The 23,041-nt window shown below is 44.1% G+C and overlaps 1 protein-coding gene across 1 annotated transcript in view; it reads left to right on the top strand.

The window, feature by feature from the left end:
• Positions 1–23,041, top strand: part of PLEKHS1 (pleckstrin homology domain containing S1) — a 79,995-nt gene that overhangs the window by 48,283 nt on the left and 8,671 nt on the right. Inside the window, exons 11-12 of the mRNA XM_060242670.1 lie at positions 7,502–7,699; positions 15,804–15,905. Coding sequence (XP_060098653.1) covers positions 7,502–7,699; positions 15,804–15,905 — 300 coding nt within the window. The remainder of the gene's footprint in view (positions 1–7,501; positions 7,700–15,803; positions 15,906–23,041) is intronic.

Below are 23,041 nucleotides of genomic sequence, written 5' to 3'. Positions count from 1 at the left end.
TAAATTGCCAGATTTCAATGAAAGATTACATATTTTTGTCAGAAGATCCACAAGTTCAATTTTGAGTTCTTTCAAAACTCCTGGATGTATGCCATCCGGACCTGGTGACTTATTAGTTTTTAATTCATCTATCAGTTGTAGGACCTCCTCTCTTGTCACCTCAATCTGACTCAGGTCTTTCAACACCCCTTCCAATATAAGTGGTTCTGGAGCAGGCACACACTTCTCATCTTCCACAGTGAAGACGGAGGCAGAAAATGCATTCAGCTTCTCAGCCATTTCCCTATCCTCCTTCAGTAATCCTTTTACTCCTTGGTCATCCAAGGGCCCCACTGTCTCTTTGGCTGGTTTCCTACTTCTAATATATTTGAAGAAATTTTTATTGTTGGTCTTTATGTTTTTTGCAATATGCTCCTCGTAGTCCCTTTTTGCCTGCCTGATCACAGTCTTGCATTTGATTTGCCACAGCCTGAGTTCCCTTTTATTAATCTCACTTGGACTAGCTTTCCACTGCTTAAAGGAATCCATCTTACCTTTTATAGCTTCCATTACTTTGTTTGTTAACCATGCAGGCCTTTTCTTATACCTGTTTGTGCCTTTCCTAACTTGTGGTATATATTTTATCTGAGCTTCTAGGATTATAGTTTTAAATAGCCTTCAAGCTTCCGCAAGGGTTTTGACTGTATTTACCTTTCCTTTCAGTTTCCTCTTCACTTGTCTCCTCTTCTCAGAGAATTGACCCCTTTTAAAGTTAAACGTGGTTGTACTGGTCTTTTGGGGCAACTCTCTATTTATACAAATGGTGAAATCAATAACGTTATGGTCACTGCTCCCAAGCAGTGTGATCACTTTTACATCTCTCACCAAGTCTTGGGCATTACTTAGGACCAAATCCAGGATCACCCCACCCCGGTAGGTTCAGAGGCCATCTGCTTCATAGCACAGTCATTGAGAGCATCTAGAATCTCAATCTCTTTCTCTTGACCAGAACACATATTGACCCAATCAATCTGCGGGTAGTTAAAATCAGTTATGATGACATAGTTTTTACGTCTAGCCACTATCTTTAAGCCTTCCATCATATTATAGTCATCCTCAATCTTTTGATTTGGTGGGCGATAACAAACTCCCATAGTTAAATTTCCTTTTGGGCCCTCTATTTCAACCCAAAGCATTTCTAGAAGGGAATCTAATTTTCTGACTTCAGTCTTACTGGACCGTATGCCCTCTCTGACATACAGAGCCACCCCACCTCCAACCCTTCCCTCCCTATCCTTCCAATATAACTTATATCCAGGAATCACCGTGTCCCACTGATTCTCCTCATTCCACCAAGTTTTTGAAATTCCCACAATGTCTATGTTTTCTCCCAACACTAAACATTCCAACTCACCATTTTTACTTTGAACACTTCTAGCAAACTGGAGAGCCAGTTTGGTGTAGTGGTTAAGTGTGCGGACTCTTATCTGGGAGAACCGGGTTTGATTCCCCACTCCTCCACTTGCACCTGCTAGCATGGCCTTGGGTCAGCCATAGCTCTGGCAGAGGTTGTCCTTGAAAGGGCAGCTGCTGTGAGAGCCCTCTCCAGCCCCACCCACCTCACAGGGTGTCTGTTGTGGGGGGGGGGGAAGGTAAAGGAGATTGTGAGCCGCTCGGAGACTCTTCGGAGTGGAGGGCGGGATATAAATCCAATATCTTCTTCTTCTTCATTTGTGTACAAACATCTATAATTTCCCAGGCAAGCTAGGCCCGCCACCTTCCTCCTGCCATCTCGACACTCTGGCAGGGAGTCCATTCTGTTTGTCACCATCTCAGTGGACAACTCTGATCCATTACCCGGTAGAAAAGTAACAGCTAACCCTTCATCTCTTTGAGATGAGTCCTCCCGAACCTGAGACATTTCATCTCCTGTCGGCTTTCCCCCAAGATTTAGTTTAAAAATTGCTCTGCCGCCTTTTTGATTTTAAGCGCCAGCAGCCTGGTTCCATCTGGGGACAAGTGGAGACCTTCTCTTTTGTACAGCTCCCGCTTGTTCCAGAAAGCATCCCAGTGCCTAACAAACTTAAACCCTTCCTCCTTACACCAACATCTCATCCACACATTGAGACTTCTAATTTGTGCCTGTCTCTCCAGCCCTGCACGTGGAACAGGTAGCACTTCTGAGAAGGCTACCTTGGAGGTCCTGGCCTTAAGTCTCCCGCCTAGCAGCCTAAATTTTTCCTCCAGGACCTCACGACTGCATTTCCACACATCATTGGTGCCAACATGTACCACGATCACTGGCTGCTCCCCAGCACTGTCTATCAGCCTATCTACTACACGCGTAATGTCCGCTACCTTCGCACCAGGCAGGCAAGTCACCATACAGTCAGTACGCGGTTTTTCCACCCAGAACCAAAACCTTGAACTGGATTCAGTACTAAATTGGTAACCAGTGCAGCTGGCAGAGCACTGGTTGCATGCACACCTGTATAGGTGCTGCAGCAAGCAGGCACACCACAGCGTTCTGCACCAGTTGGAGTTTCCAGATCAGATTCAAGGACAAGCCCATGTAGAGCAAATTGCAGTAATCTAGTCTGAAAGTTTCAGAAACTTTGGTTAAAATCGTAAGCACTTAAGCCATCTTGTCCATCATAATAGCCTGGAGGGCCAACAAACAGAGCACAGAGGCCCAGGCCTTTCCGTGGTGTTGTCTCCTTGCTCTTGTATTCAGAGGTTCACTTCCTTAGTCACCATGGCTAATAGTCATACAGGCCAAAATACCTGCAAAGTTTATAGCAGGCAACATATATTATCAATACTATTTCACTGGCCACCTGTCTATTTCTGGATTCAGTTCAAATTTTACCTAAAAGCCTTAAATGTTTAGGGAACAAGTTTTAGAGGATTGTGTGCTCCAATGTGAGTCTGCCCAGTTATAGATCTTTTTTCCCCTGAGGCCCTGCTTCACATGCCAGCACTTTCTGACATATGAGTGACCATGAGAGAGACAGCCTTTTCTGTTGGGGTACCTTATCTGAAGAATGTCACATAAACATATGAAGCTGCCTTATACTGAAACAGGCCATCAATCTGTCAAGGTCAGTATTGTCTGCTCAGAATAGCAGTGAATCTCCAGGGTCTCAGGCTGAGAACTTTCACATCATCTGGTAAATGATTCTTTTAACTGGAGCTGCCAGTGATACAAATTGTATCTTTGCTCTTCCATAAGTTCAGGGCAGCTTACAACATTAAAAAATTAAAACCAGTAATCATAAAACATGGTATAACAAAATAAAACATTAGATAATATCACACAGTACAGTAGATGAACTAATAACAGTCCAACGGGATCAGTCTGGGAAGGCTGAATAAGATGTGATAGGATTTTCAGTTGGTTTTGCTAAAACAGCTTAGAATTCTGTTCCTAATGCTTATTAGCCAAAAAGGTCATCTGCTGAGTTTTGCTCCCCTACAGGGCTTTTTTTTTCTCCCTGGGAAAAGAGGTGCCAGAACTCTCAAGAGAGAAATGGAGACTTTTAAACATTTTTTGAGAATTTTGTTTTCACTCAGTTTTGGAACTCCATTCCACCATGTTCTCCAATAATAAAAAAAGCTCTACTGAATAGGCTGCTGAAAGACACTTCTCTATGTCAATTATTATACTTTGTAATGAACTATTTTTATGTATCCTTTGGATCTCAAATCTTTCATCTAAATTCCTTTTCCAATGGATGATAATATTTCTTAGTTTATTTATTGTACAAAGGACAGTAAAATATTACATGAAACAGAACGAAGTTTTAGTCCAGTGGCACCTTTAAGTCCAAGTAAGTTTTATTCTGGGTGTAAACTTTCATATGTATGTACACTTCACACATACCCAGAATAAAACTTTGTTGGTCTTGAAGGTGCTGCCAGACTCAAACTTTGTTCTGCTGCTTCCCATCAACACAGGTTACTTACATGAATCTATTACATGAAATAATGATGCTACCTGATTTGTATCATATTTACATAAGGGCGGGGGTCATTTTGTAGAAAAATAGGTGGTGGAGCTCATCCAGGGATTGTTATGCAGCTGCACATACTATTCAATGGACAAGGAGGTGGAGCTCTCAGAAAGGTTCAGGAGCTACACTCCTGTAAGCTCTCACTGAATCCGAGGCCTACATAAGTGATTAATACTGGTATTTTTAAGTTCTATCTCACTATTTCCACTGTCAAGATGGCATCACAGTATGCCAATGTAAAGATTTTTCTATATTCATGCATTAGGAAATAAAAAATGTTTAGAAAGAGTAAAATAGCATGGAAAGTACAAACCAATATACAGCAGAGTATCTTCTAGTTGCATCTCTCAGTAATTCAATCAAAAATCCTAGAATTCTTTTCCATACTGTTTCCCACTACTCAGCTATCTGCTAATACAGGGGTGGCCTAACTTGCTTAACGTAAGAGCCACATAGAATACCGTATTTTTCGCTCCATAAGACGCACCTGAGCATAAGACGCACCTAGTTTTTAGAGCCGTTTGTGTGAATTTAGAGGCATTTGTGTGAATTTTTTGCAGTATTCGCTCCTTAAGACGCACACACTTTTCCCTCCACTTTTTTGGGGGGGAAAAGTGAGTCTTATGGTGCAAAAAATACTGTAAACACCAGATGTCTGAGAGCTTCAAGAGACATGAACAAATATTACACACACACCTTTATTAAAACTATTAATAATTTCTTTGGACAGAAAGATAAAATACATGCTAGAAGGAGATTTTTAGAAAGTGATTTTTTTAAAAAAAACAAAAGCTGGGAATAACAGTCCCCATAAAACCAGCATAGAAAAAGGTTAGGGAATTATTTTTTGGCACCAGTGGTGGAAGGAAACACACATATACCATATAAATCACTGACCACCATTGCCATCATTATGCATCTCTCTGTGCCTTGACACCAAAGTTAGTGAATACGGCTCCTACAAGAGCTATGAAACTGAGGGAGAAACCTGTGTAGCCCTCTTTAATTTTATTCCTCCTTCCAGTGGCTCCATCAGCTTTTGCACTCTCTTTCCCTACTCTAGGTCTCTGGGCGACCCTTGTGGTAGAGGAGAAGAGCCTGCAAGCCTGCCTGTTTTCCTCTGCTTCTCTGCTTTACACATGGCAGAAATAGTTGCCTACCTATGGGTCAGTGCCAACAGACTGACTGAGATCCTGATGCTAAGCATGCTTACTTGAAGTTGAAAGTAAGCTTGAATTAAGTTCCTCCTTAATCTCTGGGAACTGCACAATATGTATGAAAGAGCCGCATGTGGCTCCCGAGCTGCAATTTGGCCACCCCTGTTCTAATATATAATCAATACTCATTCATCAGTTCTCCTTTTTTTGTCATCCTTCTTGTGCTTCTGGGATAATCTTCTCAAAGGCATCTAAAAATATGGCAATGACAATTTTCAGCCAGGCCGTGCTAGATGAACACATCAGGGATGCTCTAGGCTGATTCTTCATTGAGCAGGGGATTGGACTAGATGGCCTATATGGCCCCTTCCAACTCTTATGATTCTGTGATTCCATGTCTGGTTTCACACTGTGAAACTGACACAATGTTATCCCTTTCAGAAAAAATCCACTAAAGTTTGAACTGTTTCTGGGCAATCAGACAGCTGCTGCTGAAGTGGCAGGATCCTGGCAGCGGTCAGTGGCTGCCCATTCACACTGCTAGCCCGTCTTAACCACCTGCTGTGGAAAGGGCCATCTCTTTTTTAAAAAGGCCCCGTGTGTGCACTCAATTGGAGAAGTGGAGAAGCACACCTCAGATAGGGGTGGGGGTGGGGGGAAACCTCAGCCTTCCCGGAAATGGCTTGGTGCAATCACACAGCTCTTCCACTTTTGAGTCACCCCAGGGCATTCAGACAGCAGCTGATTATGCGACCTTCAGGGGGATGCTACCGGGAAAATCCAGGTAGCTTTTTTATGTGGATAGGAGGTGTCTGGAGATGGGGTGAGAACAGGTGCAGCTCGGAGGGCAGATGTGCTTGTGTGATTGTGCACTTTTAATCCGAATGGGAGGCAGGGCTAAGTCGGGGCAAATCTCCTGTGTGAAACCACCCTATGATTTCCAGCTGCATAATATCTAGCAAGGCAATCATGTGCTTGCCTACAGCAAATGTAAAATTCAGCCACAATTTATTTATCTGAAAGATTTATATGCCTACCTTTCTCATAAACATTTCAGGACTCAAGATGAATAAACAACAAACATAAAATTTATACATTTTGTTTACTGTCACTGCTACTGCCCTAGAAAAGGGCAGGTAACAGATGCTTAAAATATTCCCAAACATATAAAAATCATTTAAAAGACTTGTATTAAGGACTTGTGACTAAATTCTGGTAATGCCAGTGAGTATAACAGGGCATTACTTTATCAGTTGAATGTGTATTCTAAGCCAGAGCCTGAATTTTAGCAGTAGATTTTATTCCTATAAGGCTTTGTGTATATTTGAAGTGGGGTGAGGATGTTTCAGTTCTTCTTTGGTTTAACACTCTGACATGGGAATTGTGTCATATCAGGAAGGTAATCATATGAGCCACATATAAGGATGATCATAAAATCCTATTAGGTTGTTTTTTGCACTCAAGGCAGAGATCTGTCTTTTCTCAGACTGCTCATTACGGGACTTCTGATGAAAAAAATTAGGGTGTCACATTTTTTAAAAAGTATATATTTTTTTCCTATATCTGTGGAGACCACAAACACAAAGAGAGAAATACTAAATACCATGGGCAACAGTTATCTTCTTTTATTCCACATTTTAAAGAATTATGGGGAAACTGCCCTAAAGGCATTCTTAAGGGGTTTTGTTTTGGTTTTGGGGGGTGGTTTTTGTGTGTTTGCCAATTGTGGACTCCAAGACTAAACATTACTTGAAGTTCCTGGGTCCCCTTTTCTGTGATTCAGACATCTTTGGAAAAGCATAATGAAGATTCTCTAGTGCAATTAAAATTATTAATGGTTTATATTTTATAAGCATTCTCTGCATGATATATGTCCTTTTGCAATGTACAAAGTATGCAATCATATATACACTGTGCACAAAGTACAATAAATACATGGAAGTAGGAATAGAAGAAGAAGAAGATACTGGATTTGTATCCCACCCTCCACTCCAAAGAGTCTCAGAGCAGCTCACAATCTCTTTTACCTTCCTCCCCCACAACAGACACCCTGTGAGGTGGGTGGGGCTGGAGAGGCCTCTCACAGCAGCTGCCCTTTCAAGGTCAACCTCTGCCGAGCTATGGCTGACCCAAGGCCATGCTAGTGGAGGAGTGGGGAATCAAACCCGGTTCTCCCAGATAAGAGTCCGCACACTTAACCACTACACCAAACTGGCTCTCCCCAGCTCGCTCATGCAATTCTTCTCTTCCACCTTCTGCACATTAGTTATACACATATTTTGTCATTTGCCTAGGATTACTGTTTTAATGAAACGCTACACTTATTTTAGTTTTTATACAATTATTCTTTAGGATGACTAAAGAGAAAATCCAGCCTGTGTGTGCAAATGTCGACTTGGTAAGCTGTCTCAGAAGTAAAAAAACCAGCACAGATCTAAAGGGAGACTTGGGTACCCAACAACTCATTGAAAGCAGCACTGGAAACAAGAAGCCTCCACCAGAAAATAAAACAAAACACTTAACGAAAGTTCAGTTGTCCATACTTCTCAGGTAAGGATGTTTTGTCTGTGAATAGCTGCCATTGTTTCCTAACAATAATATCTCCCCCCCCAAAAAAGAATTTAGACCACCACAGTCTTGGGGGGGGGGGGAGTTAGCAGACAAAAGATACAAATTTCCATTTGAGGAATAACATATAAGCTCAAGTGTGGAAGGAGCCATGTGCCTTATTCAGGTGCCCCAGCAGGAGGAATAAATAAAATCAATTAAAAAAAAATTCCCTCAGAATTCTTTTAATCCTATGTCAGGATAACTGAGCAATTTCAACATTTTAATTGTATTAATTTATTTAGTACATTTTTAACCCGTCCTTGCTTCTAGTCAGAGCAGCATACACTGGTCTCATCTGTTTTGGACTTTAAAAGGTAGAATAAAATCCAGTTCATCACAAAAAAAGAAAAGAAAAAAAGATTAGCAGTGCAGTTACTCCCATTTATTTCAACATAAGATTGACAGCACTCTAAACTGCAGAATTTGGCTACAAAACATGAAGTTCTTCCAACACTAATAAACCCATTGAGAGTTACAGAAAACCACCTCATTTGAATCAATTTGAACAGACTTGCAAGTGATATAATCAGTCCAATGGTTAATAACAAGAATTTGATGTTAATGCTTTCTTTCCATATGAATTCCAAGAAAGAGTAATTAGTTTTTATTTAACCTTTAAGTCCACCACACATACTCCCATATGATGCTGCTGAATTGACTAAAGCAGAGATGTTGAACTCATTAGTTATAAGCAGGGCTTTTTTTGTAGAAAAAGCCCAGCAGAAATGTATTTGCATATTAGGCCAGACCCCCTGACATCACCATTGTTTCACACAGGGCTTTGTAGAAAAAAACCAGCAGGAACTCATTTGAATATTAGGCCAGACTGCCTGATATCAAACCAGCTGGAACTGCATTCTGGTGCATTCATGCTAAAAAAAAAAGCTCTGGTTGCAAGAGCCAGATCTGACACATAAATTACACTTTTTCAAGCCAAGCCATGTGACATAAATGTAATGCCAGGTACTGGAGATACAAACTTTATAAAGAACAGCAGCTGGTAAGCTCCAAGTTGGTGTGTCCTCCCTGTAAGTTCCCATGGGCCAGGGCTGGGGGAGATACAGAGTAAAACCTACATGGGTGAACTGGAGATATGGCAGTGCAGCGCTGGGCAAACATTCCTGCACTTCCTGGAAAGGGGACAAACCCCTTCCTCAGCTTGCTCCCACTGCCAATGGTTTGAGCTCGGGCCCTAGGGTAAAAATGCACAGCAGCTGGGTATTGCAAGCTCCCAGCTGCCCCTGAGTGCAGAATCAGCCCAAGATTTGTATTGACATTTCTGAGTGATAGACTCCACATTTCTCAGAAATGGTCATACAGTATCAAGCGTACAGCAGTTACAGAGGTGGTACAAGGCCTCCACAAGTCCTTGACACAAGTGCTGAGGCTTAAGTAGTCAGCCCATTGTACTTGCGTTTGTTTCTGCACAGCAAAACTGCAAAAGTTCAGTGATATACAAATGCAATTGAGAATCATTTGCTTAACATACTATAGACCTCAGAGGCTCTGCCACATGGGCCTCCTTGACAATGAAAGCCCAGATAGCAGCCACTGCTAAATCCACATTTTCCCATCTTAGGCAGGTGAGGCAGTTGGTCCCCTTCCTTGAGCGCGGCGACTTGGCAACTGTGATCCATGCAACTGTCACCTCGAGATTGGACTACTGTAATGCCCTCTACTTGGGGCTACCCCTGTCTCGAATCCAGAAACTGCAGCTAGTGCAGAATGCAGCGGCCAGGCTGCTATTGGGGCTTCCCAGGTGGGAGCACATTCAGCCAGGGCTTCAGGAACTGCACTGGCTGCCAATAGTATAGCGGATTCGCTACAAGGTGCTGGTTATTACCTTTAAAGTCCTATATCAGGGGTAGGGAACCTTTTTTCTACCAAGGGCCATATGGATATTTATAACATCATTTGTGGGCCATAAAAATTATCAACATAAAAAACAGTGCTCCACCAAGGGAGAATGATTCAGGCCAGCAAAATTAATGCAAATGTTTTTCTATTTGAAATCATGTGCGTAGAGCCTAATCTGGCTGGCGCACATACACACACACAGCCCGCCGCCCTAGGCAAATGCCTAGGTCCAGGGCTTTTTTGTACAAAAAGCCCAGCAGGAACTCAGTGGCATATTAGACCACATCCCCTGATATTAGCATATTAGGTCACACACTCATTAGCATATTAGGCCACACCATTTGGGATAATCAAATGAAAACTGATCTGTGACAGTAGCTTTTCCAGGCCCTGCAGCAATTCTGGCCGGCCAGCCAGCCAGGCCCCAGGGAGGCTGTCATACAGTACATCTGGGGCCTGTGATCCCTGCCTGGCCCTGGGGAGGTGCACAGCACAGCTGGGCCCCACGATCCTCACTGGCCAGCCAGGCCCCAGAGAGGCTGCCCACATGGCTTGGTTTGGCCCAAGTATGCGGCCCTCGTATGCGGCCCTGAGGACGGAGGTTCCCCACCCCTGCCCTATATGGTCTAAGTCAGAGGTGGGGAACAGTGGCTCTCCAGATGTTTTTTGCCCTCAATAATCAGCCCCAGCCAGCATGGCCAACGGCTGGGGCTGATGGGAGTTGTAGGCAAAAAACATCTGGAGAGTCACTGTTCCCCACTCCTGGTCTAGGACTTGCCTACCTTAGGGACCATCTCTCCCCACACGTTCCCCAGAGGGTACTTTGATTTGGATTCCAAAACCTATTAGCAATCCCCAGGCCGAGGGAGGCCAAACTAAAGACCACCAGAGAGAGAGCTTTCTCGATAGCAGCCCCCTACTGGTGGAACCAACTGCCGGAGGAAGTAAGGGCCTTGCGGGACCTCGCTCAGTTCTGCAAGGCCTGTAAGACCACTTTCTTCTGGATGGCCTTTAACTGACTCTGAGCCTTGTACTGTTGGGAAAATTTAAGAAATACTGTTGCCACTGAAATTATATAACATCAAGGATGCTAGCACCACATTGTTTTGATTGTTTTAATTATTGAATGTTAAATTTTATAACATTGTTGTGGATTTTAATTGTCTGTTGTGGTTTTATGTTGTGAGCCACCCTGAGCCTGCTTCGGCAGGGAGGGCGGGATATAAATCAAATAAAGGAAAGGAAAAATGCATTTAATGTAAGATACATTGTAAATAGATAAACATGCCAGTTGTAGGTTGTCATAAGAATGGGGATGAGAAAAAAACATTTGACTTTCTGCCAAGTAGGCCATAGAGTCATAGGTTGCCAGGATCCTGGAACTGCAATTGCTCTCCATGACAGAGGTTAGTGCCCCTGGAGAAAATTGCTCCTTTGGAAGCTAAATTCTAGATAAAGCTAAAGCTAAAGCTAGATAATGATAATAATAATAATAATACTTTTTATTTATATCCCGCCCTCCCCACCGAAGCAAGCTCAGGGCAGCTCACAACATTAGTTCAATATAATACAATAAAATCATATAATTCAATAAATACTACATTATAAAACCATCGTTTAAATCAACATTCCAATTAAAATTAACATTTATGGTGCTAAATTTCAGGTTTTTAATAAATTGATGGCGGAATACAACAGCAGCGAATCTATCATTAACAGCATTCAGCGAAGGCCATCTTAAAAAAGAGTAGTCTTGCAGACCCTGCGGAATTGCTCAAGACTCCACAGGGCCCGCACTTTGTCTGGAAGTTGATTCCACAGGTGTGGAGCTGTGATAGAGAAGGCCCGTTCCCTTGTGTTCTTCAATTTGGCCTCCCTCAGCCCAGGGATGTTCAGCTAATTCTTTCCCACTGACCTCAATGCTCTCTGGGGTTCGTATGGGGAGAGACGGTCCCTCAGGTAGGCAGGCCCTCGACCATATAGGGCTTTAAAGATAATAACTAGCACTTTGTACCGAACCCGGTATGCAACTGGCAGCCAGTGCAGTCTGTGCAGCCCCGGCTGTATGTGCTCCCACTTCGGGAGCCCTAACAATAGCCTAGCCACTGAGTTCTGCACCAGCTGCAGCTTCCGGGTTCGGCACAAAGGCAGCCCCATGTAGAGGGCATTACAGTAATCCAGTCTTGAGGTGACCATTGCATGGATCATTGTTGCTAGGTCCTGGCGATCAAGGAAGGGGGCCAACTGCCTCACCCGTCTAAGATGAAAAAACGCAGACTTGGCAGTGGCCGCTATCTGGGCCTCCATTGACAATTAAGGCTCCAGTAAAACCCCCAAGCTCTTGACCCGGTGTGCCGCTTTCAGTGACACACCATCAAAAACTGGGAGAGGAATTTCTCCTCCCAGAGCGCCACAACCCAAGCAAAGGACCTCCATCTTTGTTGGATTCAGCTTCAACCCACTCAGCCTGAGCCAACCTGCCATGGCTTGCAGCGCCAGGTCCAGGTTTTTTGGGATGCAGTCAGGCCGGCTGTCCATTAGTAGATAGAGCTGGGTGTCATCCGCATATTGATGACACCCCAGCCCATACCTCCGGGCAATCTGGGCAAGGGAGCGCATGTAGATGTTAAATAACATCGGAGAGAGAACTGCTCCCTGCGGCACCCCACAATCTAGCGAGTGCCTCTGAGTCAGCTCTCCCCCAATTGCCACCCTTTGTCCCAGTCCATCAAGGAAGGAGGAAAGCCACTGTAAGGCCAACCCCCTGATCCCTGTGTTGGCGAGCCGACGGGTCAGTAACCGATGGTCGACCGTGTCCAACATGGCCAACAGGTCTAACAACATCAGCACCGCCACACCGCCTTGATCCAGATGCCGCTGGAGATCATCCACCAAGGCAACCAGCACTGTCTTCATCCCATGTCCTGGGCAGAAGCCAGACTGGTAAGGATCTAAGATGGAAGCGTCATCCAGAAAACCCTGCAACTGTAGTGCTACTGCCCTCTTGATAATTTTACCTAAAAATGGTAAATTTGAGACCGGTCAGTAATTTGCCAATTCGGCTGGGTCTGCTGTACTCTTTTTCAAGAGAGGGTGGACACACACACTGGTGTTGGAAATCGCCCCTTTGAGAGGGATCTATTTACAATGTCCCATAAAGGACATTTAACCTTCCTCTGGCAAGATTTAATCAACCAAGAGGGGCATGGGTCCATATCACAAGTTGTTGGACGTATAGTAGAGAGAATTCTGTCAACTTCCCCCAGGCTAAGTGTGTCAAAGTGATCCAGAACTGAACCAGAAGACAGCCACGGTGCCTCAAGATTTTGTACTGTATTCAATGTTGTGGGAAAGTCCTGGCGGAGTGACGTGATTTTATCTGCAAAAAATTTCACAAAAGCCTCACAGCCTATCTCTAATTCTCTCACATGCCTTGAGGCAGTGTTGTAAGGTTCCTATACTAAATAATTGTGCCGGGCATGAATTTGCAGATGCAATCCTAGCCGCAAAAAAATGCGGACTTGGCATTGGCGGCTTTGACTGCCATCTCATAAGACCTCATAAACGTTCTGTAGGATCTTCTCGTCGCTTTGTCACGAGTATGCCGCCACTGCCTCTCTAGTCGTCTGAGCCCTTAATTCAGCTGCCGTAGCTCTGCGGTGTACCATGGAACCAGCCTCACACGAGGGTGCAGAGGATGTCAGGGTGCGATCTCGTTGATGGCCCTGGATAGCTGACCATGCCAAGACTCAATCAGGTGATTAAGGGAATCGCCAGGGGGCCAGGGATCCCGCATGGCCATTTGGAACCACTCAGGGTCCATCAGACTCCGCAGGCGAGCCAAAATAAGCTCTCCACCCATACACGGTTGGGGCGGCACCTTCACACGGGCCTTGAGGGCAAGGTGATCCGACCATGGCACCGCTTCTGCAGCAATATCGTCCACCAAAATCCCGGACGCAAAGATCAAATCTAACATGTGACCAGCCTGGTGTGTGGGAGTTGTAACAAATTGGGAGAGTCCCAGTGTCACCACGGAAGACACTAGGCCCATCGCCAGATTGGAGGCTGTGTCATCGGCGTGGACATTGAAATCACCCAGGACCATCAGCCCTGGGTATTCCAACGCCCAGCCTGCCATGGCCTCCATCAGGGATGGTAAGGCGCTGGCCAGTGCATTAGGCGGACGGTACACCAGCCAGATTGTCAACCCCTCCCCAACATCCCACGCCAGTCCAGCACATTCAATACCACTGATCATTGGGGCTGGGAGAGCCCGGAAGGAGTAATCCTCCTGTATGAATAGTGCCACCCCTCCCCCCCACCCTCTAGTCCGTGATTGGTGAAAGACCAAGTAACCCGGGGGAGTCCTCTGGGAGAGAGCCACCATCTCCCCATCTTGCACCCAGGTCTCAGTCACGCAAGCCAGGTCCATATCCTGCTTGAGCAGGAACTCCCTAAGGATCGAGGTCTTCTTATTTATGGACCTGGCATTACATAACACCAATGACGGAGGCGGGCTATTCCTCTTAGCCCCACTACCTGTCACCATTGGGATGGGACACAGACTGGAAGGAGGCTGAGCACTGTTTCATCTCCGTCTCCTTCCCTTATTATTCTGTCTGCTCCCACCGTCATACCTTCCCCTCCCCAGGAGCACTGGAATCCCCAGATCGGGCATCCACAACTGCGTCCAGTGTGGCCGTCGCTAATACCAAGACGACCTCACCCCCCACCTATATTATCTTAAAACTTAACCCCCCCCCATTCCCACTTCAAAAACCCCAATTTTTCGGCACGCTCCTAATTTAATCGATAGTTAATTTAATTAAAAGGACCCACCCTAAAACTCCCCTCAAATTGATTAGCCAAAAAATAGTTAATTTCATCAATAACATATTAATAAATAAACCCCCCCAATTTCAATCCCCAACAATTAATATTATATAAAAATAGATCTGCAGTGCTAAGCAATTAAATAGTATCTAATTAAATAACTAATAACAATTCTAATCCATTTAGTGCCCAGTAATATAAAACAATTATCTCAGTGGAGAGTGGAGTGGAAGTCAAAGTTACCAGTAGGGAGGTAGGTATTAAGTGCTCTTCTGAAAGTGCCAGAGCTCATAGATGTTCATAAAGTGCGGGCACAGTTTATATAGATGTGGCTTTGTTGTTTGGGGCCTGATGGGCCTCAACAGCTCAGGTGACCCTGGGGGGTTAATGAGACCTCCCCCGTGTCCCCCCTAACTGCCAGCCCCCTGCACCCCACGTACCAGGCCTCCTCATGCCACTCGAGCCCCATACAGGGCTTCCAGGTTGTGGGGCGTGGGTTCCCACACCGGGAAATGGTCCGCCTCTCCCGCCCATGTCGTCCGCACCAAATCACAGCGGGTTCCATCCACAGCAGCCTCCAGCTGCGCCATGCTGCGTTCTCGCTGGCGCCCATGCTCTCGCCACACCGCGCTCCTCTCCTCGGCTTCACTCGGCCTCTCCCCACACTCCAGCCCACAGCCGTGCCCTGCCTTCACTCCAGGGCCGACCAGCAGCAGCACTCCCAGTCGACTCTTCACGAAGACAGAAAACTGCTGCCGTTGTACTGTGAGTCGAATTTCCACCCCTCTCTGTTTCCTTCCCAATAATAGCAGCGTTGTTGTTGTTCATTAGTAGCATGTTTTTGCAAAAGCTACCAAATTAGCAGGAGCCCTAGCACCTAGGCTCTCATCTCGTCGCCATTATACCCTAATGAGGTCCATCCCTTCCCCAAACCTCACCCTCTGCAAACTCCACCTTTAAAATTTCCAGGAATTTCCCAAGCTGGAGTTGACAACCCAGTTACTCTGAAACAAAGTAAGCCACCGTTTTTTTCAATTTTTCAATGTTAGTAGTCTGTAGTGGCAACCACTGTGCTTTATTAGACTGGCATTTGGTGTTTCATGTAACAGGGTTGCCAGACTCCAGGTGGCACATGGGAATCTATTACAATTGAGCTTCAGGTGACCAAAAAGATCAATTGTAATAACAGATCCCCTGGGGGAAAATGGCTGCTTTGGAAAGTGGACTGTATGGTATTATACCCTGCAAAGTTCCCTCCTCTAGCCAAAACCTTCCCTGCCCAGCCTCCACCCCGCAAAGCTCCAGGTATTTCCTAGCCCTGAGCTGGCAACCCTATTTTTGTCTTTTGCAGTAAAATCACAGATGACAACCAACTGGAAGAGGTGGATATTCTCCTTCCCCAGAGTGATGCCATAAATTGCCTGACATTTACAGAAGCAATTGGATGTATATGGTAAGGCCTTTATTTTTATGCTGATTTGCATGCCTCCAGTTTGGAAAAACAGTCAGTTGAAGAAGAACAGTTGGTTTTTATACCCCACTTTTCTCTACCATAGGGAGTCTCAAAGCTGCTTATAATTGCCTTCCCTTCACTTCCTCACAACAGTCACCTTGTGAGGTAGGTGGGACAGAGGGAGTTCTGAAAGAACTTTGCAGGCTTCATGTGGCAGAGTGAACCAGCAGACTTCATGTGGCGGAATGCAGAATCAAAATTAGAGTTCCCCACTCTAAACCACTACACCCATGCTGAAGTAGTTTTGATCAATTAAATGCCTCACATGTAATGAGTCCACTAACCAAAACAAACTGTGACAGTCTTATCAAAAGAGCATTTAGAAGTAAAATTTCTCTTGACTTACAGAAACACAAACAAAATGCATCGATCACCTAATTGTCAGAATGAAGAAATTAACATATTATTTATGACAATGCCATAAGCAGTTAATCTTCTTACGCAAGCAATAGTTCCAATTAATATGTGATTTTATTAATTAGTCAATTAATAGCTACCAATTGATTTGCCTAAACTTCAGCCCTGGTTACTATTCATTTCAGGAAAGTATATGGAAGAATATGTAACTTAATTTTTTTTTGCCCCCTGAACGTATTATATGTTCTCTTCTGTTCATCTACAGTCTATAAGGAAGACTATCTTTCCCAGTATGTGCTGCTGTTGTGTTCCACTCAGCCAAACAAATTTTTGCAGAAGATAGAACAGATTTAAATTATGTTGCCTTGAAACAGAAAACAGTGTTTCCTGTCAGAGCCTCTACTTGGTGGAAAGGCCTTCCTGAGAGACCCAAGTCTTGGCAATCTTTCAAAGCAAAATTATTTAGGCACACATTTTTTTCATGTTAGTGCAGAAGTTCTTTTTGTTCTAATTTGTATGAATTTGGGATTGCTGAGTTTTTCAAAATTATATCTTATATCTAGACTAGGATTTAATTGAGCTCAGAACTTCAGTTTCTAGAGCACTATTTTTCTGCCTTTGCCTTTCTTGTGGAACCCTGAATTTAGGGTTGCCAATCCCAAGGTGAGGGCAGGGGATCCCCCGGTTTGGAGGCCCTCTCCCCGCTTCAGGGTTGTCAGAAAGCGGGGGGGAGGGGAGGGAAATGTCTGCTGGGAACTCTATTATTCCCTATAGAGATTTATTCCCATAGAAAATCATGGAGAATTGATCTGCGGGTATCTGGGGCTCTGGGGGGGCTGTTTTTTGAGGTAGAGACACTAAATTTTCAGTACAGCATCTAGTGCCTCTCCTTAAAATATCCCCCAAGTTTCAAAAGGATTGGACCAGGGGGTCCAATTCTATGAGCCCCAAAAGAAGGTGCCCCTATCCTTCATTATTTCCTATGGAAGGAAAGCATTGAAAAGGTGTGCCGTCCCTTTAAATGTGATGGCCAGAACTCCCTTTGGAGTTCAATTATGCTTGTCACAGCCTTGATCTTGGCTCCACCCCAATGTCTCCTGGCTCCACCCCCAAAGTCCCCAGATATTTCTTAAATTGGACTTGGCAACCCTACCTGAAATGCCCTCTGAAATCCTGTCCCAAAGCACAGTCTGTCATATGTGTCCAGATGTTCACAGAAACATGCCCTCAGGAAGCATATTGAGACAAGGTTGGGGAGGGAAAATTCACCCTTTACAAATGGAAGTCTTTGGCCTTTGGAAATGATAGTTAAGAATGGGATCCAAACCAATGTATTATAAAATATTCTAACTATAACTGTCTTTGTGTTTGTGTTATAGAAAGGCAGTTTTAAAATTCCAGTAAAGAAATAACATAATTCTCCAGACAGACTGGTTATCATAGGTTCACCTAATCTCCCATTGCCTGAGCTGCCTGTCACTAAATCTCAATGGAGATCAATCCTCCCATCCTCCAGCCATTGGCTGAGCTGCCTGTCACTCAGTTTCAATGGAGAGCAATCCCTACCTTCCAGCCCAAGGACTGACAAGAATTGAACCATAGCTTCACAGAGGAGAGAAAGAAACCCTTCCCTTAGAATCATAGAGTTGGAAGGGACCTCCAGGATCATTTAGTCCAAACCCCTGCACAATGCAGGAAACTCACAAACACCTCCCCCTAAATTCACAGAATCTTCATTGGTGTCAGATGGCCATCTAGCCTCTGCTTAAAAACCTCCAAGGAAGGATAGCCCACCACCTCCTGGGGAAGCCTGTTCCACTGAGGAACTGCTGTAACGGGTCAGGAAGTTCTTCCTAATGTTGAGCTGGAAACTCTTTTGATTTAATTTCAATCTATTGGTTCTGGTCCTACCTTCTGGGGCCACAGAAAACAATTCCACACCATCCTCTATATGACAGCCCTTCAAGTACTTGAAGATGATGATCATATCACCTCTCAGCTGCCTCTGCTCCAGACTAAACATGCCCAGCACCTTCAACCTTTCTTCATAGGACTTGGTCTCCAGACCCCTCACCATCTTCGTCACCCTCCTCTGAATCCCTCCCAGCTTGTCTATATCCTTCTTAAAATGTGATGCCCAAAACTGAACACAATACTCCAGGTGAGATCTTACCAGAGCAGAGTAAAGCATTACCATCACTTCACATGATCTGGACACTATACTTCTGTTGATACAGCCCCAAATTGCATTTGCATTTTTAGTCACCACATCACACTGTTGACTCATGTTCAGCATGTGATCCACTAAGACCCCTAGATCCTTTTAGCACATACTACTGCTAAGACAAGTCTCCCCCATCCTATAACCATGCATTGGATTTTTCCTGCCTAAATGCAGAACTTTACATTTATCCCTGTTAAAATACATTTTATTGGTTTTAGCCATTTTCCAGCCTGTCAAGGTCACCCTGTATCCTGTTTCTGTTTCTTCTGTATTTGCAATCCCTCCCAATTTAGTATTATCTGCAAATTTAATAAGCATTTCCTCTATTCCTTCATCCAAACTATTTATAAAGATGTTGAACAAAACAGGTCCCAGAACAGATCCTTGAGGCACTCCACTTGTCACTCCTCTCCAAGAGGATGAGGAACCATTCACAAGCACTCTTTGGGTGCGATCTGTCAACCAGTTACAGATCCACCTAATAGTAACAGGATCCAAACCACATTTTAGCAACTTGTCAACAAGGATAGTATGTGGAACCTTATCAAAAGCCTTACTGAAATCAAAATAAATGATGTCTACAGCATTCCCCTGATCCAGCAAGGTAGTCACTTTCTCAAAAAAAAAGAAGAGATCAGGTTAGTCTGACATGACTTTTTCCTGAGAAACCCATGCTGGCTCTTAGTAATCACAGCCATTCTTTCCAAATGTTCCAGGACTGACTGTTTGATTATTTGTTCCTCAGACTTGATTGGCTGAGGAAGGGAGGAGGAGGGAAAGAGCCAGAGAAAGCATTCCCTCAATTGGCTGAGGGGAAAGGAGGGGAAAGACCAGAGAAAGCCTACTCTGGATTGGCTAAGGGCTCCTCCCTCTCCTCCTCTGGAAGGGAAACAGCCAGAGATGGGCAGGGGGGGGATGGTGTCCCATAGGGGCAGAGAAGAGAGAGAGAGAGAATGAAGTCCTATGCTTAAGACCAACAACATTATCAGTGTTGGTCTGAAAGGCCTCTGAGGGAGAACTCATTGGGGCCAGTCCTGATGAGGGCTGCCAGTTCCAGGTTGGCAGGAAATTCCTGAAGATTTTGTGGTGGAGTTTGAGGAGGGCATAGGAGTTAGGGCTTCAGAGCAGGGTCTGCCAGACACAAGTTCTTGCAGTGGAAGCTGACTGAGAGATTTTGGACCAGTCACAGACTTTCAGCCTAACCTACCTCACAGGGTTGTTGTGCAGATCAAAGGGGAGAGGAAAATGATGGAAGCTGCTTTGGTCCCTCCCCACTATGGAGAAAGACAGTCCTTTTCCTATGTAGAGGCTGCAGGGAGGGAGAAGGCAATGGAAAGCTGAAGTCAGAGGGGCAGATAAAGGGAAGGAGATAGGGTTGCCAACTCCAGGTTGGAAAATTCCTGGAGATTTAAGGGGTGGAGCCTAGAGAGGGTGAGTTTGAGGAGGGGTGGGACCTCATACAGGTACAGTTCCATAGGTACAGTTCCAAATCAGCCATTTCATCCTGGGGAACCACTGCTGCCAATCTCCAGGTGACAGAGAAACACTGAACTAAAGGCTACCGTGACTCAAAGTTACTAGTAATTACAATATAGCACAAACAATAAAACACTTTTAATAACACTAAATCAAGCAAGTATATAATTGGAAATCCATATCATTCAATACTTGATACAGAGCTTCAACAGCGATGTCCAAAATAAATATTCACAGTATAGTCCACTTCCATTAATCTCATGAAATCACAATATGCAACAGGACCATCAGCTTTCACTTCCTGTTTCAATAATTTTCTCAGGCACAGGATTATTTTAAAAATCCAAAAGTCAATGAAGACACAAATTTACTTAAACTCCCATGGGACCAAGCACAATTCTTTCTAGCAGCCTAGCATTCATGGCTCAAGATCACTCAGAATTACTGCTCTCCAGATGGCAAAAATCAGTTCCCCTTGAGGTGGTGGTGGTGGGGAGTGAATGCCTTCATTTGGGTGGGCAGGAAGACAATAAGGGGGGGGGGCACTCATCCAGAATCTCTTTCAAGAGCCGGTTGTATTTTATTTCACAGCGGGCCTTATACCTAGTAAATAATTAAACTGATAATAATAACCCAATTGTGATACTCTTTTCCCAATGACAGTTTTCAGAGCTCCGCTTTGTATGTAATTTAAAGATGTTTAAAAGTTATTTGCTCAAATCAGTATTTCTGAGTTAACATTTTGTATGGGAAAGAAATTACATTTTATAATAAACAAATACATGTTTACTGAACAAATCCTCCCCACAACTGGAATGATGGTCTGGTGTACAATATCATTTATGATTCTCTTGTTTTGTATTGTCATGTGGTGGCTTCATAGGAAGCAATAGCCAAGAGAGCAGGCTATGAAGGAATGCCATCAGAAAACGGGGAAAAAAAGAGTTCTTCATTTAAATGCACTAAGAACCAGTGGTTGGCAGCTAAAGCTACATCAGCTTTAGATCTCGAAGTCATCATTTCAGTATTAGAATAGCAAAGAACAGGGTTTTTAGATCCCAAATTGTGCACATATCCTTCCCAGCCTACATTATTCTCATGCTTGTAATAGCTAGGAATGGGAAAATAAGGCACAAGACCGAGCCGGAGACAGCTTCACTGCTGTTCCAGGATTTCAAGTGTAAATGATAGCCAAAACACTGGAGCAAAACAATAGTGAGGCCAGTTTGCAATGTAGATGGTCACATCTGAAAGGGTAGCATTACTGAGTCTTTTGCCCAGTGTAGAATCGGCCAGAGCCTCTGCAAACCACAAGATGTCACACTTTCTCTTCCACAGTTTGTTCCCAAAATAACCCAAACAGTTGAGAAAGCAAAAGAGGTTACCATCTAGTTGTCCATCCCATTGTTTACTTCCTATGGCTACACAACTAAATTTTAAATAATATATAGATATGTTAATTTTGACTTTCAGCCTGCCTAAATCTTATAGAGCTTTACAGGTATGAAAGTGATCTCCAAACAAACTTTGTTCTCATGTTCTGTAAGCACTATCAGAGGGGTTTTTTTGTAGCAGGAACTCCTTTGCATATTAGGCCACACACCCCTGATGTAGCCAATCTTGCAAGAGCTTACAGGGCTCTTAGTATAGGGCCTACTGTACGTTCCAGGAGGATTGGCTACATCAGGGATGTGTGGCCTAATATGCAAAGGAGTTCCTGCTACAAAAAACCCCTAAGCACTATCATATGACATCCTGTTCCTCCAGAAGTTTTCTGTGGACCATGACAAGTCCGCCAAGTCTCTGCCAGTTCCTGTGCCATCACAACTGCTTGTACCTACCTTTCCCACAAGCTCCTAGAGATCACAGGCACTGCAGTGTTCCCTTCACACTATTGTTCATTTTATACTGTGTGTATATATGTGTGTATGCCAGCACATTAGAAGGCAGGATTAGGGTCAGGTGTTCTTAAGCATGGAGATTTGCCAACTCAGGATTTAGTAATTGGAAGACTAGAAAAATAATGCTATTCTAACTTTTTTTTCATAATATCTGAATAATAACATACCTTAAACAAGGTCCACTGACTTCCATACAGCTTTTCAGTTTCACAGAGGGAAACAATATCAATATTAAGCCTAAGAGGCCTGAGGATATCCATTTCCCCCATATATTTTGCAGAGTTGACAGACAGTGCGGAAGTCAGTGTTCACCCTAGAATATCAGTATCAATGACTGAGGAAAGTAGGGGAAGGTCAAAAGGACAGGCCTCATGGAGAGAAGCTATGTCTAAAACCTATCTCCTGCTGTGCTTTCCCTTGTGCGCACTCTACTCCACTGCTGCAAGACTCTTTTGATGTACTCCACTTGTCTGCTTTACACTGTATGCAAGAAGTAGCTTTCTCAGGCCCTGTCAGTGACAGGAGGAAATAATTATTGACAGGTTGAAGACATGAGGTCCTCTGACACAGAATGAACCATGTTATACATATCTTAAACTTCTGGAAAGTAAAAGGAGAACAATTGTTGCCTACATAGGGCAAAAGGCAATTGATTTACCTTAATGGAAAGAAGATTTAGCATCACATAACCTACGAGACCATTCTAGCAATGGAGCAAAGCTGAAGAAGCTTGTACAACTTCCTCCTTCTGATGTTTGTTTAACAAGACGCTATTTAGGTAGGCAGCATTTTGCTTGAGTACACAATTAGACTATCCCAGCAGCAGTGTCCCCTCTAAGCTTAGTTAGCGTGAGCTAGCTCACAGATTTTTAGCCTCCAGCTCACACATTTTTGTCTTAGCTCAGGAAGGATGACTCCGAGCACAGTAATTTATACAATAGCTCACAACTTTAATGCCAGTAGCTCACAAAGTATAATTTTTGCTCACGTGACTCCGCAGCTTAGAGGGATCATTGCCCAGCAGTCTTCAAATTTTCCAGTGCTGCTGCCCACCTTTAGTCTTCAAGCAGCAGCATGAGACCCACTGAGGTAGAGGTTCTTGATATCATGATCACATG

The sequence above is a fragment of the Heteronotia binoei genome, chromosome 6 (assembly GCF_032191835.1).
Source record: "Heteronotia binoei isolate CCM8104 ecotype False Entrance Well chromosome 6, APGP_CSIRO_Hbin_v1, whole genome shotgun sequence".
In the NCBI taxonomy this organism is placed as follows: domain Eukaryota; kingdom Metazoa; phylum Chordata; class Lepidosauria; order Squamata; family Gekkonidae; genus Heteronotia; species Heteronotia binoei.
The sequence above is the reverse complement of the archived record's forward strand: the minus strand, read 5'-3'. Positions and strand labels throughout refer to the sequence as shown.